The 15,802-nt window shown below is 33.8% G+C and overlaps 1 protein-coding gene across 1 annotated transcript in view; it reads right to left on the bottom strand.

Moving 5' to 3' along the window:
* The window catches only part of LOC149789072 (uncharacterized), a 49,369-nt gene that overhangs the window by 10,028 nt on the left and 23,539 nt on the right, over positions 1-15,802 (bottom strand). The window contains exons 7-8 of the mRNA XM_089973581.1: positions 4,712-4,870; positions 747-877 (exon numbers count right to left, since the gene is read on the bottom strand). Coding sequence (XP_089829707.1) covers positions 747-877; positions 4,712-4,870 — 290 coding nt within the window. The remainder of the gene's footprint in view (positions 1-746; positions 878-4,711; positions 4,871-15,802) is intronic.

The following is a 15,802-nucleotide window of genomic DNA, read 5'->3' as shown; positions in this document are numbered from 1 at the left end:
ACCAGAAAAAGAAGCAGTCAAATCTTTCAGTTAAGAAAACCAGAAAAAGAAGCAGTCAAATCTTTCAGCTAAGCCAACCAGAAAAAGAAGCAGTCAAATCTTTCAGTTAAGCCAACCAGAAAAAGAAGCAGTCAAATCTATCAGTTAAGCCAACCACAAATAGAAGCAGTCAAATCTTTCAGTTAAGCCATGAGATTTTAAAGTACTGTAAAAATAAATAAATGATGTAAGTAAAATGATCACATTTTCTACAAAAAACCCCACATATTAATGAAAAATGTCTGAACAGGTTGCTGCCTGGCAACATTAAGAATCAAAATACAACAACTAGAAAATGACAACAGTACCAGTTGCAAGTATATATATATATCACATTTTGCACCAAAATAAGGTAAGCACATTCAATTTACTTCACATCTTAATCCCTTATGGATTGTGAGACTAACAGTGAAATGGCCACTATTCTTTTCCTACAGGTCAACCCAATTCTACTCAAGTTAGAAAGTTACTTGGAGTGCTGGAATATACTTTTAATGAATTATGCAAGGAAGTAGAATCTGGAAGAATTTTTTTTATATGAAAGACTATTACTCGAAGATATTTACATTTATCTCTTTGTAAATGTATTTATCTCATTATTAATTCACTCAAATTTTATACTGAAACTGCCACATTTACTAACTTTCATGAAAATAAATGACATCAAAATTTTGTATAGTAAGCCTTTACAATGGCTCCGAACTTACTGATCTATGAGTTCATCAAGCCAAAGTCTGTTTTTGAGATTCTCTATCCAGGTCTTTGGAAGTTCATCCAGACCAAGTTTACAACCAAGTAATGATCCTGCCACTGCTGCATTGGCATCTGCATCTCCACCCTTGAAAGAATGAAAAAATATGCTTCCTCTCTGAATGAAGTCTTAGGTAAAAATTACACAATTTAGTGCTTTATTATAAACCCAAATAATCTGACATGATTGATCAACAATACCACAGTTGAATTGGACATTTACTTAATACTGATCACTTAATGAAACCAATTGTTTCATTCCATAAACTTGTTTTCTACAAGTTACTTGAGAACTTCAGGCAGATATTTAAGGGACAATAACCATGTCCACAGCAATTTATTTTCAACTGAGTTCAATACCAGCAGGAGGCCTGCCACAAATTTAGAAGATTCCTTACATTTTCCAGACCCAAAAAAATAAAATAATTAAGACCTAAAAATCGGACAAGCTTATTTACCTAATGAGGCTAAAATACTTAAAAATTACAATTAAATCGCACAGAAATTCATCTAGGGTTGCACAACAACCAATACTTTGTATTGACCAAGACAAAAAAAGTTGGAACAAATCCAAATTTTACTGGTACAAATGCTAACCAGCCAATATCATCAATGCATGGTTTGTCATTTGCATGCATTCTATCTTGAATGAAATGACCTCTGACCTTTACTTTTGATAATAGACAATGTCACAACTCTCAAATCAGTACCATAACAGTATTGTTATTCCTAGAATTAATTTCCTCTGACTCTTCCTACCCCATTTTTAGATATTTTGATGCGTATGTTGTGGTGTTGGGTCAGAACCAACTGCTTATTGAAGAGCTGGAATTCATTGTCACCACATGGTGGTGGCATAGGGTAGCCAACTACTAGTCGGCCTAGCAGACATAAACAACCTTACGTTGGGTCATACCTGCATGGAATCAGTAGGAAGATGACTTATTTTTTCAGCAAGTAAAATATTTGTAATTTCTTTACTCCACTGATAGACAAGATGAAACTACAGCGCTAATCAAATTTTACCTAGTACTCACCATTTGCATGGCTAGTCATGTGATTAAACAAATATCTCAAATTTCATGTCCATTACATCATAAGTTCAATAGTCACAGGATATCAACTAGAAACTCCTATGCAATGTTGTTGTAAGAAAAAATAGTTGAAAATATTAAATGAAAGTCACAATGGTTGTAAAAAGAACTAATCTTATGTTATGTGTTTAGGCTCGAAAAAACAAGAAAGAGTGAGAACAACAAGCTTTGAAAAAAAAATTTTTTTTATTTCCGTAGAAAAATACTGTAAAAATGAAAAATATGAGAACTTAGAGTTTCCACAATCAAATCCAAAATTAATACAAGAATAATCCACAAATAAAGTTTTTAAAGTCCTATTATTGAAATGTTTTAATGATTCCAAGTTCGAGTTCTGACGAAGAATCCAAGATGGAAGGCGATGACATGTTGTAGCCTGTACTGTGTTGACATCTTGTATAAACAATAATCCTCCGGACTTGGAAATCCAAATAAAATTTTCAAGAAAAGCCTTCGTTCAAGAGTTTTGTATGAATACAATAATATTTCCAGAGAAACAAATTAATCTTCTAGAGTCCACGTAATCAGAAGAAGAATTAGCATATAACTAAAAAACTCCAAAATTTCAATACTGATCACAAAAGAAGAAAACAACTTGACATCAAAAGCCCAGACTCTGAGATCTCTCTCTCTAAACATCACAATTACTACTAAGTATTTTGCAATTTCGGAAACGCCTAATTGCAAAATAGAGGATGACATGATCATGTTTACATGTAAAAGTCACATTGCTCCTGTATGTCCTTGATAAGAACCAATCATTTTACTCCTAGAAAAAGTTGTTTGCTTGACCCTCAGTCAAGGCCAGGAACTAAGTCAAAAATACAAACAAGTGTTTATATTATTAGGTATCTAAAGAAAAACTCAGTCAAACTGAATTTTCTGGAAAATGTCAAATTCCTAGTAAACAAAACTACATTACAATGACACGTAAAGAAAATAAAGATTCCAAAACCCACAAACAATCAAATCAAGTCAAACACAACTTAAATAAAATATATGTAACACTAAAACATACTTAATTCTCAACATATTTATTTTGAAAATAATGACCAGATACCTGTTATAGCAACCTGGAGAAAACTAGATTCATAAAGCACAGAGAACACACAGTAGTCACATAGTTAAAACAAAACATCACTGACACGTGCCTAATGCTCCCTGAATCTGACTTTTCTCCAGGTGGTGGTGATTTCCAACTTTTCAATAGTCAATTGGCTCTGACCCCAATTCCAAACAAAAATGTCAAAATATATAAATTGGGGTGTGAAGGGTCTGATGAAACTGACATAATCCCACTTTTGTCACCAACCTAATCCACAATCAATTAACAACTTTGGTTCAGAGATCACTTATAAAAAAAAATGTAAATATCTTAACATGCACCAAATAAAATTTGTAATTTTCGCTCAACTTCAGCATGGCTTATAGATCACATGACTTGTCATCCATAAACTGAAAGTGGAAAAATCCAAACCAAGCCAGTCCTCAGCAAACCTGCGATTAATTTGTTTTGAACACACAAAAAAGTTTGGATCAACATAATTTTTATTGCTTTGCGCACCATAAATTAGCCACACTCTATAGCGCCAGAAGGAGAGTCGGCTAATTTCTTTGATGGCATCAGGCTTTGCCTTGACAGCAACTACACATCATGATGAGACTGGCTTCTATGCTCTCTCACCTGATAAGATTCTGCTGCAATCCAATACTATGAGCAGTAATTGATAATGGTGGGACACATAGGGAGGATAGAATTATACCAGGTGTATATCTATTACATCATCTGAATCCATCAGAAATAAGCTGACTCTTCAATCTCAGATCAAAGCTGATGTGTATATAGCACTACAGTCATATCAAAAGAACAGATTGGCTTCTGACAGACTCTGATGTTGAGACAGTAAATTATTAACACTTAAACACATATTACAATTCACCTGAATAACAGAACTTCTAAACCATAAACATACTGCTGCTGACAAATGAAAAGGACATTCCACAATGTCAGTGAAATTTTTTTTACAAAGAAAACCCCCCAAAGAATCCAAACTTCTGGGGGTGAAATGATTCATTGATATATCAATACATCAATACTTTTGCTGTAATGATACATATATTGATACAAGTGGCAGAAGATCTATACAAAACCATACTTAGCATAAGCAAGTTGCTTTAATCTTCAACAGTGATCAAAAATTGCATCAGTAGTTTGTGTTGTTATTCTTTAAACAGACAATTTGTCTGAGACAGCTGTTGCAGGTATGTGCACCCATTTCAGTTAATTAAAACAAAAAGGATGAGACAACACTCACTCACCATCTACAAATTATACACCCAGTGACATCATTCATAATTTTGCCCCTAACCGGCCAATTCCATGCAGTGATTGTATTGTAACAGCCTGTTTGGCATAAAGTAGTCTGAGTTTCCTCTACAACCCGTTCTTGATATTTGGACATTCATGTTTGGTGTGGAATTAGAGCCAATTGCCTATCAAAATGTTGGAATTTGTCAACACTGTGAAGTGTCCATATAGTGTTGCCGCTTAATAGCTGGACTAGCAAACTTGAATGCCCATACATTGGACCACACCTGCATGAAATTGATAGGAGGAATATTTATTTTCTCAGAAATTGTGAGGATAACATTCTGTATGTCTTTAATTCAGGTGTGCAATATCATACCAATATATTCTATTAAAGTTTTATTCTGGAATAATTCTATTCAATAATCCTGTCACTGAATTTGCCTACTGTAAAATTTCAATGTGTGAGGAGCAAATGCTCTATAGGACTGAAGTATTTAAATAAGATTAATAAACAAACCTCCAACACAATGTCTTGCACAGCTTGCCTGAAATCCTTCTGCTTGAGTGCCCAGAATCCAGCCCCCAAGGCTTTGTAAGTATAACTGGCTCTGCCTGGCTCATTTAGCTTCAGACTTTTTACTGATGTACAGTATAAATAAAACCTCAACTCCTTCTTCTGACAAAAGAAAACAAAGAAGCAAATAAAGATTTTCTCTTCAACTGCATTTATCGTCTGGGATTAAAAACGTTTGGGTATGTATATAGTATGGTCACCATCCCATTTAATGGGATAAACAATTCATGGAATGAGGATCCTGAAGGAAAGGACCAACCCTCTCAGCATATTTGCTATTAAACTTGTGAACAAATTGTTTAATAACAAAAGAATAAAGTTCAAATGTTCTTCTTATGGAAACATACCATAGTGTGAACCTGGCGCAAGTATTAACAAAACTTTCAAGGAACACTATATTTTAAAGCTTTCTCAAAGAATCAAAGATGTGCCTTACTGAGATCTTCCTCAAAAAGATTTATGGATCTTTCCATTTTGTCTCAACTACAGTTCCAAAGAAAACTAAACTTTAGGAATTCTTTTGTGATTTGCTCACTTAACATACTCCACTTCTCCTGTACCCGATCCCTTGCCCATCATGGAGATAAGGATGTAGACAAAAGAGATCAGGATTCTTGTGAAAACAGTGTAAATACAATTTTTGGTTAACATCTCGTGATAACAATATTATGCACAAAAGTTTCACAGCAGTCCACAATGAACTTTAAGGGAAGATACATTCAAAAAATGTTGTCATACATTGCATCTGGCTCTATGTCGAAAATGGCAATATCTCTTACCAAAAACTAGTGACCACAAAGATTTCTCTAAATGTGCCTCTTTTAAAGTTTCACAGTAATCCATTAAAAACTCAAGGCAATAACAGAAGCCAAATGTGGGGAACTATGGTAATTTGTTGATCTGTGGATCTGTAAAAATTTGACAGCAATGCATACAAATCTGCAAGGCAATGACTGTAGCCAAATTTGAGGTGATTTGTTGGCATGTGCATCTTCTGGTGTTAACCATAATAACCAACATTAATGACAATCCATCAAAAACTGAGAGAATGTGTCTTATAATTCGTGTGATGACCATAATAATTTCCAACTATCATGACAATCCATCAAAAACTGAGAGAATGTGTCTTATAATTCGTGTGATGACCATAATAATTTCCAACTATCATGACAATCTGTCAAAAACTGTGAGAATGTGCCTTATAATTCATGTGACGACCATAATAATTTCCAACTATCATGACAATCTGTCAAAAACTGAGAGAATGTGCCTTATAATTCATGTGATAACCATAATAATTTCCAACTATCATGACAATCCATCAAAAACTGAGAGAATGTGTCTTATAATTCGTGTGATGACCATAATAATTTCCAACTATCATGACAATCTGTCAAAAACTGTGAGAATGTGCCTTATAATTCATGTGACGACCATAATAATTTCCAACTATCATGACAATCTGTCAAAAACTGAGAGAATGTGTCTTATAATTCGTGTGATGACCATAATAATTTCCAACTATCATGACAATCTGTCAAAAACTGTGAGAATGTGCCTTATAATTCATGTGACGACCATAATAATTTCCAACTATCATGACAATCTGTCAAAAACTGAGAGAATGTGCCTTATAATTCATGTGATAACCATAATAATTTCCAACTATCATGACAATCTGTCAAAAACTGTGAGAATGTGCCTTATAATTAATGTGACAACCATAATAATTTCCAACTATCATGGCAATCTGTCAAAAACTGAGAGAATGTGCCTTATAATTCATGTGATAACCATAATAATTTCCAACTATCATGACAATCTGTCAAAAACTGTGAGAATGTGCCTTATAATTCATGTGATGACCATAATAATTTCCAACTATCATGACAATCTGTCAAAAACTGAGAGAATGTGTCTTATAATTCATGTGATAACCATAATAATTTCCAACTATCATGACAATCTGTCAAAAACTGAGAGAATGTGTCTTATAATTCGTGTGATGACCATAATAATTTCCAACTATCATGACAATCTGTCAAAAACTGTGAGAATGTGCCTTATAATTCATGTGACAACCATAATAATTTCCAACTATCATGACAATCTGTCAAAAACTGTGAGAATGTGCCTTATAATTCATGTGATAACCATAATAATTTCCAACTATCATGACAATCTGTCAAAAACTGTGAGAATGTGCCTTATAATTAATGTGACAACCATAATAATTTCCAACTATCATGACAATCTGTCAAAAACTGAGAGAATGTGCCTTATAATTCATGTGATAACCATAATAATTTCCAACTATCATGACAATCTGTCAAAAACTGTGAGAATGTGCCTTATAATTAATGTGACAACCATAATAATTTCCAACTATCATGACAATCTGTCAAAAACTGAGAGAATGTGCCTTATAATTCATGTGATAACCATAATAATTTCCAACTATCATGACAATCTGTCAAAAACTGTGAGAATGTGCCTTATAATTCATGTGATGACCATAATAATTTCCAACTATCATGACAATCTGTCAAAAACTGAGAGAATGTGTCTTATAATTCATGTGATAACCATAATAATTTCCAACTATCATGACAATCTGTCAAAAACTGAGAGAATGTGTCTTATAATTCGTGTGATGACCATAATAATTTCCAACTATCATGACAATCTGTCAAAAACTGTGAGAATGTGCCTTATAATTCATGTGACAACCATAATAATTTCCAACTATCATGACAATCTGTCAAAAACTGTGAGAATGTGCCTTATAATTCATGTGATAACCATAATAATTTCCAACTATCATGACAATCTGTCAAAAACTGTGAGAATGTGCCTTATAATTAATGTGACAACCATAATAATTTCCAACTATCATGACAATCTGTCAAAAACTGAGAGAATGTGTCTTCTAATTCATGTGATAACCATAATAATTTCCAACTATCATGACAATCTGTCAAAAACTGTGAGAATGTGCCTTATAATTAATGTGACAACCATAATAATTTCCAACTATCATGACAATCTGTCAAAAACTGAGAGAATGTGCCTTATAATTCATGTGATAACCATAATAATTTCCAACTATCATGACAATCTGTCAAAAACTGTGAGAATGTGCCTTATAATTAATGTGACAACCATAATAATTTCCAACTATCATGACAATCTGTCAAAAACTGAGAGAATGTGCCTTATAATTCATGTGATAACCATAATAATTTCCAACTATCATGACAATCTGTCAAAAACTGTGAGAATGTGCCTTATAATTCATGTGACGACCATAATAATTTCCAACTAACATGACAATCAGTAACCTAACTAATAGTACTAATGAGACTTTGTTACATGCATTAAGCTACAAGACAAGAACAGCAATAACTCTAACAAAAATTATGAGAGCAAAAGGATTTGAAAACACAAGCATCTTTAGGTGATAATCATAATATCTGTCAAGTTTTATGGCATTCCATTAAAAACTGTGGGATTAGTTAAACTTATGAGACTGTGTTGAAAATAATTTGCAATAGCAAAGTTTTGTTGAAATGTGCATATTCACGTTTTTACAATAAAATTACCCAAATTACATGGCAAATCAAAAATTAAAGAATGGACAGATGTTGGGTACAAGGATTACCATATTCTCCTGTCTCATGGGAAGAAGGAATGAAAATATTCTTTCAATTTCATAAATATTTTGGAGGATTATGTAAAATGGTAAAATGACGTATAAGAATTGGATGTACCAAAATGTTAATGACAGTACTTTTGCATACATACAGAAAGTGACCAGTTGTTCAGCAGTTTTTTGGTATGATATTAATTTTCATTTCAATATTTAAGAATTTTATCCATCACACGGAAATCAAAAGTAAATTCCATGTAAGTTTTAATATTTACCCTTATTTTCAATATATATTTCTTTCTGTTAGTAATTGTCTACAACATTCATACTGAGGGCTGTTCCAGTAAAACATATACCCCCCGGGGGAAGGCACTTTCAAATTCAACCAACCCACAACAGAAGCAATTTTAAAAAAATATGATCCACCGTCAGATGTGTTTTAATAAAAAAACACTGCCCCCTACAGAAGCATATTTTTTAAACATAATTTCTGGCTATGGGTTAGTGGGCAGTAGAAGTGATTTTAATATTGGGTTGGGGACAGAAGCGATTTAAATGACAGCTGGCTGGAGGTAATCTACTGAATTCTTATAGATCATATAATCTAAAACATATTTTTATTTGTATTCAATCATTAAAATCAATCTTTTGTCTATTTGTATGTCAACCAAGTACATCTCTGATACTGTGAAATCACAAATGTTCATGGTGGTCTATTATTTGTAGATGTCATTGATCAGTCCCTTAATACCTACTAATTTAACATCCATGAATACAGATTTTATAATAGATATTTCTATTCTAATACAGAAATCATGAATTTGTATCCTTACTAAATTCTGTGTTTCCTAAAGTGATCACTATGTTTTGCTATTTTTCTTTGTTTTCAGGCATGCTGCTTTTGATTAGAATAATAGTTAAATCTTGTATTGCTTTAAATGTGTGATCAGATTCTACGATTCTTCGTTATTATTTTTTTCAATAAATGTTTTTGTAAACTTATAATACATGATTTGTCAGAAGAAAGAAACCCACTGATGCCTGTGGAAGTGATGTTGCATTATTTGTCTACTTTTACACTATATCATTTCTTGTAAGAACATCTTTTTCAGTTACAGATGTCTTATTTTTATGCCTTGTTGCCAGACTAATACAAAGTTATAAAAAAATATAGCAAGTCAAACATTTTTATATCATAAGTCAGATTTTAAATAATGGATGAAAGTCAAGGAATCATTTTTCCCAGAGTACTCATAAAATCAATGTCACTGCAGTTAACTGTATTGTCAACAGCATCATCATCACTGATGGCCTAGCAGTAACATTCTGCACTTTCAATCCAGTTGTCACAGGTTCTGTCTCCCACTTCTAGTCTTTCATATGAGACTTACACCTATGGCCTGAGGGGCTTTCATGACAAAGTGGTATAAGATGCTTGTCTTGTGATAGAGATCTGAGGGGCTTCTATGGCAGTGGTACAAGATGCTTATCATGTGATTACTTGCCTTCAATGTGTAAATGGGAATGTTGCCAGTTACTTGTGGAAGGTCAGTGGTTCTACATAAGTGGTGTTAGGTGTCTCAAAAGGATTTGGATTTTCTTCAGCAGTAAAACTGGCTGCCATATATAGATTCTCATCTAAAAATGGTGTAAAGACCATAATGATCTACTGAAACCCAAGATCTCATGTCTAAAATGACTTCGGCTGTTGGAGATAAATGTCAAATCAACATAGGCTCCATGTACCCAAGTATACTAAGGTGCTTGCTTTTACATCATCTGCACACCTCACAGAGTCAGTTTGTGTCACAGATCAACCAATTTAGGATGGTGGTCTTTCGGGGTTTTTCTTCCACCTAATATATTGTTAAAAAAAATCACACACAAAAAAAAAATCAAACCAAACTAAATCAACCAACTAATCAACTGTGGCAACAGTAGCAAAGGTACTAGTCAGTCATTTCTGCCATAGCTGTACATGTTTATAACTTTTGACTTGAGTCATTTTTGTAGACCTTTGAATATCGTCAATTATGCCTTTCTAACAGTTACCTAAAAGTCATCATCTGTTGGTACAAATGGATTTTTCATGGTCAGCATATGAAGTCTTTAGCAATCCTGCATCACACACTGCTGAAAAGTTTACATTTTAGCTCACTTAAATTTTCTCTAACAATGTTCATTGTTCCAACTAGAACTGTTATAACTTATTCAAGCTATATTCACCAATATCTGGAGATATGCATCTGTAATAAATATTTGTAACAATGTATGAGAATGCATCAATGTTTTTCAATAATACATTTGAATTGAGCAACAACCACAATCAACAAACCAAGAAATAAAAGTATTCACATCTCTCATGCAGAAGTAGTGTATAATCATAATCTGCCAAAAGATTTTTAAATTTTTAAATTTGCCAAGTATTTTTCCAACCATAGTGATTCAGTGGACATATCACCAGAATGGACAGAAACAGATCAAAAGGTTAAAATCAATTATATACATCTTTTAAGAAGCTAAAATCAGTATAGACACATCTACGATGACAGCTTTTGTGAAAAGAAAACCATAAGAAGCTGCACCATTTTCTGGATCTATACAAATTTGAAATGTGTGCTTTCAATACTGCACCAAAGAGTCAGCTGCTGATTTCAGTAATGAGTCGTCCAAACTCGGGTTTGTAAAGGGACGGAAATTATGTTAATAAAACAATGTCCCTCACTTTTTTCAGGAGCAGTAGGACAAGCTCTCAAAAGATTGTTTTTACTAAAATCTTACTTTCATTTTCAACCAATCAGGGATAGTAAAACCCATATATACTCTATTTTATCTTCACTGATTTATAGTATGGTTCTCGTTCTTTCACATCTGTAGCAATGGAAGTCCTTGAACAACTCAATGGCTGTAAGCCTTTTTCGACCATGCTAAATGGACACGCTGTAAGATAATGTTCAAGTAACATAAATACCATGGGATAACCAGAGACCAATAAAACGAATAGTTATATCCCCTGCTGGGATGCTGCCAGGATTTCAGGTGTGTGTGTGTGATCTCCAATGAGGAAGTGGTCATGGGAGGAATAGCCATCATTAAATATCTCCCTAACACTTAAATATCTGTCACTCTTTCTTACTGTTCACTCTGCTATGGCTCTACTGAAATCAAAATTCTCGAAGAGATGTCATCTCTAGTTGTATAGCGATTATTACTGTGAGGTCATTGGGTATGGTCAAGTGGTTGTGGTGGGGTCTAGGTTGGGATGGCAGAAAGACCATAGGCTTATTCCATATTTATCAGCTAATTATGATAATGTTAAAAGAATTAAAAAATTCATAACAATTCAGTTGGACTCAGAGTTGGATACTTGATTCATAGTCAATGAACAGGTTCTAAAATTGATATGTTTATTTTGGAGCTATGTTCCTCCATCACATTCAAGATTTGGATATACCAAAAGGTGAAATTAGTACAGTTGCATCCTAAACTACTATCCTGGCTACTTTAAATGTTACTTAATGTGAGACTTTAATGCAAGAACTCATTGCTTCAGTGATTTTTGGGTTTTAAAAAATTAATTTCTTCTCAAACAACTCAATTTGGTGCAGATATACAAGCGCTAGTTCCAACGTTGCAAAAAATACATCTTGCACAACTATTCTGTTGTTTCTAACAACAATGGAATATGGCAATAATTTCTGCCCACCTTTTACATTAGTCCCTTGCTACTTAATAGTTTTAGATTTACAATCCTAAGCAAATTTTACCTTTGACAATAAACCATCATTACAAATATTTAGATTGCAAGAAAACAGAAGTTACAATTTTATTAAAAGCACTGGTACCAGTAAGACTAAAGGAGATGGTAAAAAAGGGAGAATCAGGATGAACAGATTAGTAGTGTAGTAAAGAATCCATATATCAGAATGACATCAAGTATTTTTTCATTAATTTCATCATTAGTTAATGACACTGCTTAAAAATGTAGTATACTAGATAATATACTTTCTTTGTTTTCCAATTTGTAATACAAATACCAAATGATGGCTTGGAACCAAGTGCCAAAAGGTCTGCAGAAAATACCACCATGATCAAAATATACATAGGAAGAACTGAACACAAACAGGACAAATTTTATCCATCTTGCTTTGAGTTTACACAGATCAGTCGGTCTCTTATGTTTAATGTCATTTAATTTTTGCACATAGAGAGCATGCACTTCATTTGGTCATACATCTGCGTGATATAAAAGTTTGTCTCTTTATTCTTTCTTTGCCATAGTGGTTCTGCCAACTAAAGATCTACACACACTTAATTATGATGTATGGGGATTCTCTGATGTTCCCTATGAGCATTAATCTGTTAACTGTTTCTGAATTTAACAGTATTTCCCTTTACGCACATTTGTGTGCCAGGAACGCACGCTGGAGAAAATTGACACACACATTTTGTTAATACCCAATGCATTGGACTATGGATGGCATCGTATATACTTCTCATATAGGCATTGGGGTTTCCTTTGTTTGCTCCCTGCCTTGTGCTCCTCTATTCGTATAGCAAAGTGCAATGCAGGGAACATATAAAACAATGAACCAGACTAGCACAGGCAATGTTATGATGGAGTAGCTTCCCCTAATCTCGTGATCTTCTCACGATTTCCATCGAGCTCAGCAAGCTGTTCTAGATATTTAACATCAAGGCTCGTTGCACTAGAAAGTGATCTCCAGATTAAAACGTCATGCACTAAAAAGCATTAGCGAAGAAAGTGAAAGAAGCAGAACACAAAAGAGTGACTGTGGATCTAACTTTAATGAAAGATGGAGAAAATTATTCCCTTGACTGGAATATTCATTATGATTACCGGTGTGACTTCTGATCGCGTGATTGCAAAGACTGCAAATGTAGATAATCCTCTCGTGACAGGATTTTAAAGTTTTTAAAAATAGGCCCTTGTTCGCCATAAGATATCTGGAAAACACATTATAACCTAAGACATTATTTCACAACAAAGAAATCAGTAAACTTGCAGAGACAAATGCGTTATTTGGATTACAAAGTCAGCGCGTCATTGCAGATTTTGTTGGTTTTTAACTTTTACTGCAATAAAAGAAAGATCTTAAAGTTCAAGTGTAACTTATTATAAAGAAGATGAATCAGTATCCTCCTTGATATCTGGATAAATGTGTTCTAGGACGAAGTACATTGAAACCTATGATAGTACACATTTGATGAATGGCAGTAAATTAACTCCCATTTGGTTAAAAAGATTTATTTGGCTTTTTGTATTGGCTTATATGTAATGTGTTGGGCTATAATATTGTTGAGAAGACTGTTAAAAGTACGACTTTAAAAGAAAAATGAACTAATAAAATTATTATTTGAATGGACAATGCATTTGTTTGTTAACTGTGCATGTTGGCGTATTTGTATGTTTAGAGAAAGAGAGAGAGAGAGAGTATGTTGTGCAAGTTGCAATATCCTATTTCAAGTTGAAAAAGTATGAGTAGTATGAAAATTTGTCAGTACATTTTTGACCCCCACATTTTTTATTTGACCCCCAGTTTTGACACCTAGGTTTTTTTTTGTACCCTCAATTTTACACCCCTGGGGGATACACTGATTTAATATGATACATCTCCTCTTTGTACGAATATTACTGTGCTGTGAACTCTTTTCTTTGCCTGCTGTCTGAAACACATATGTATAACTAGCTTGAACAAGTTACTGTTCTTTATGGTTGTGCAATTTTCAACATCTCACAGGTATGGCCACATGGGTATTCTCTCCTGGATATCTCTTTGCAAAATACATATTGTACAACTACTGTTGTTTTTAACAACACTGTAATATGGCAATAATTTCTGCCCACTTTTTACTTTAGTCCATTGCAAATTAATAATTTTAGATTTTATAACACTAAGAACATTTTACCTTTTGACAATAAAACACATCATTACAAATATTTAGATTTCAAGAAAAAAACAAAAAACAAGATGAACAGATTAGTAGTGTAGTAAAGGATCCATATATCAGAATGACATCAAGTATTTTTTCATCAGTTTCATCATTAATGACACTGCTTAAAATTGTAGTGGTTGTGCAATTTTCAACATCTCACATGTATGGCCACATGGGTATTCTCTCTTGGATATCTCTGTTCCAAAAAGAAAAGTTTTGACCCAGAGGTCTTGTTAGGATTTTAAAACTGAGTCCATGGCAAAAGTTGCAGTCCCCTCCCAGAAAACTCTGCAAATTATAAGAACTATTGGTTGCCACAGAGTTTAATTTCTACATTCTTTATAACACTGACATAGCTGTTGTTTGTCCATCAGAGAGTCTGAATTTTTTCGATCCCAGGAAGGTCTTATTCGAAGCATTAAGCTATGCATCACACACTTTCCTACACTTGGCTACTGTCCCATCCAAACTATCAGTTCTAGCAACTTTAGCACTCTCCTGAATCTCATTACAATCTTCGTCAGTTTGCCGCTGAACCCCAAAATAATCATTCAAGTCTGTCTCAACATGTCATGATTCCGAGGTCACGTGCACTGCTTATTCCGTTACACTTGGAAACGAACACAATAAAGAAAGCTAAAGTTGTTTATTTGATGTACTGTGTCTTAATTCAAACACTGTAAATATCAAAAGATTTTCCTACCCAGCTGACAGTCAAATCCCTTGATCTTGCCGCTCAGCTACTGCAGGATGTTCTTTTGATGTACTCTTATAATGGTGATGACTTGGGGGGTATCAGCCACTAAATTTTGTCATTGTAAATATCAGCACAGCTAACAGATCAACACATTTTCCCACTATGCAGGTGACTGAAGCAGGACTGGCAAGTCTTTGAATTTTACCGCCCACCTAAATTTAAAAAAATTGGCAACCAAATATGCCTGATTATAAGCGTTTCTGAGACCTCTGTCAGTTTTCACTAACATGAACTCTGCCAAAGATTCACTTCCTTGAATCAGTGTTTTGCTGCCTCTTATGCCAGATTTTTCTCTTCCATAATGCTCTATTAGGGTTTTAAGTCCAACATTCCCATAGTCTGCTTGTTCAGACATGGGTATCTTGAATAAATATAACCGGCATAGTGTCAATCCAACATGGACTCGCACTCAACATCAATTTTGGGCTCAAAATCACACACTGGTATTTCCAGTGACAATTTCCCAATGTCCAACAGGCCAATATACATGAAATTCATTGTCATCATAGCCATCACCAGCCAGTATTTGCCAAATGAAAACGTTGTCTGAGGGCAAACCGTGTTGTGATTCAGCCATTTTAGTTTCCTGTGTGGCCCTTATTCGAAACACGCATTTGTAAAATTTTAATGATAAAAGTAAGGCTAAAACTACCATAAAATGTTTGTTCCA

The sequence above is a fragment of the Sinohyriopsis cumingii genome, chromosome 11, assembly GCF_028554795.1.
Source record: "Sinohyriopsis cumingii isolate HCF-2022 chromosome 11, ASM2855479v2, whole genome shotgun sequence".
NCBI classification, from domain to species: domain Eukaryota; kingdom Metazoa; phylum Mollusca; class Bivalvia; order Unionida; family Unionidae; genus Sinohyriopsis; species Sinohyriopsis cumingii.
Note: the sequence above shows the minus strand (reverse complement) of the source record. Positions and strands in the feature narration are given on the sequence as shown.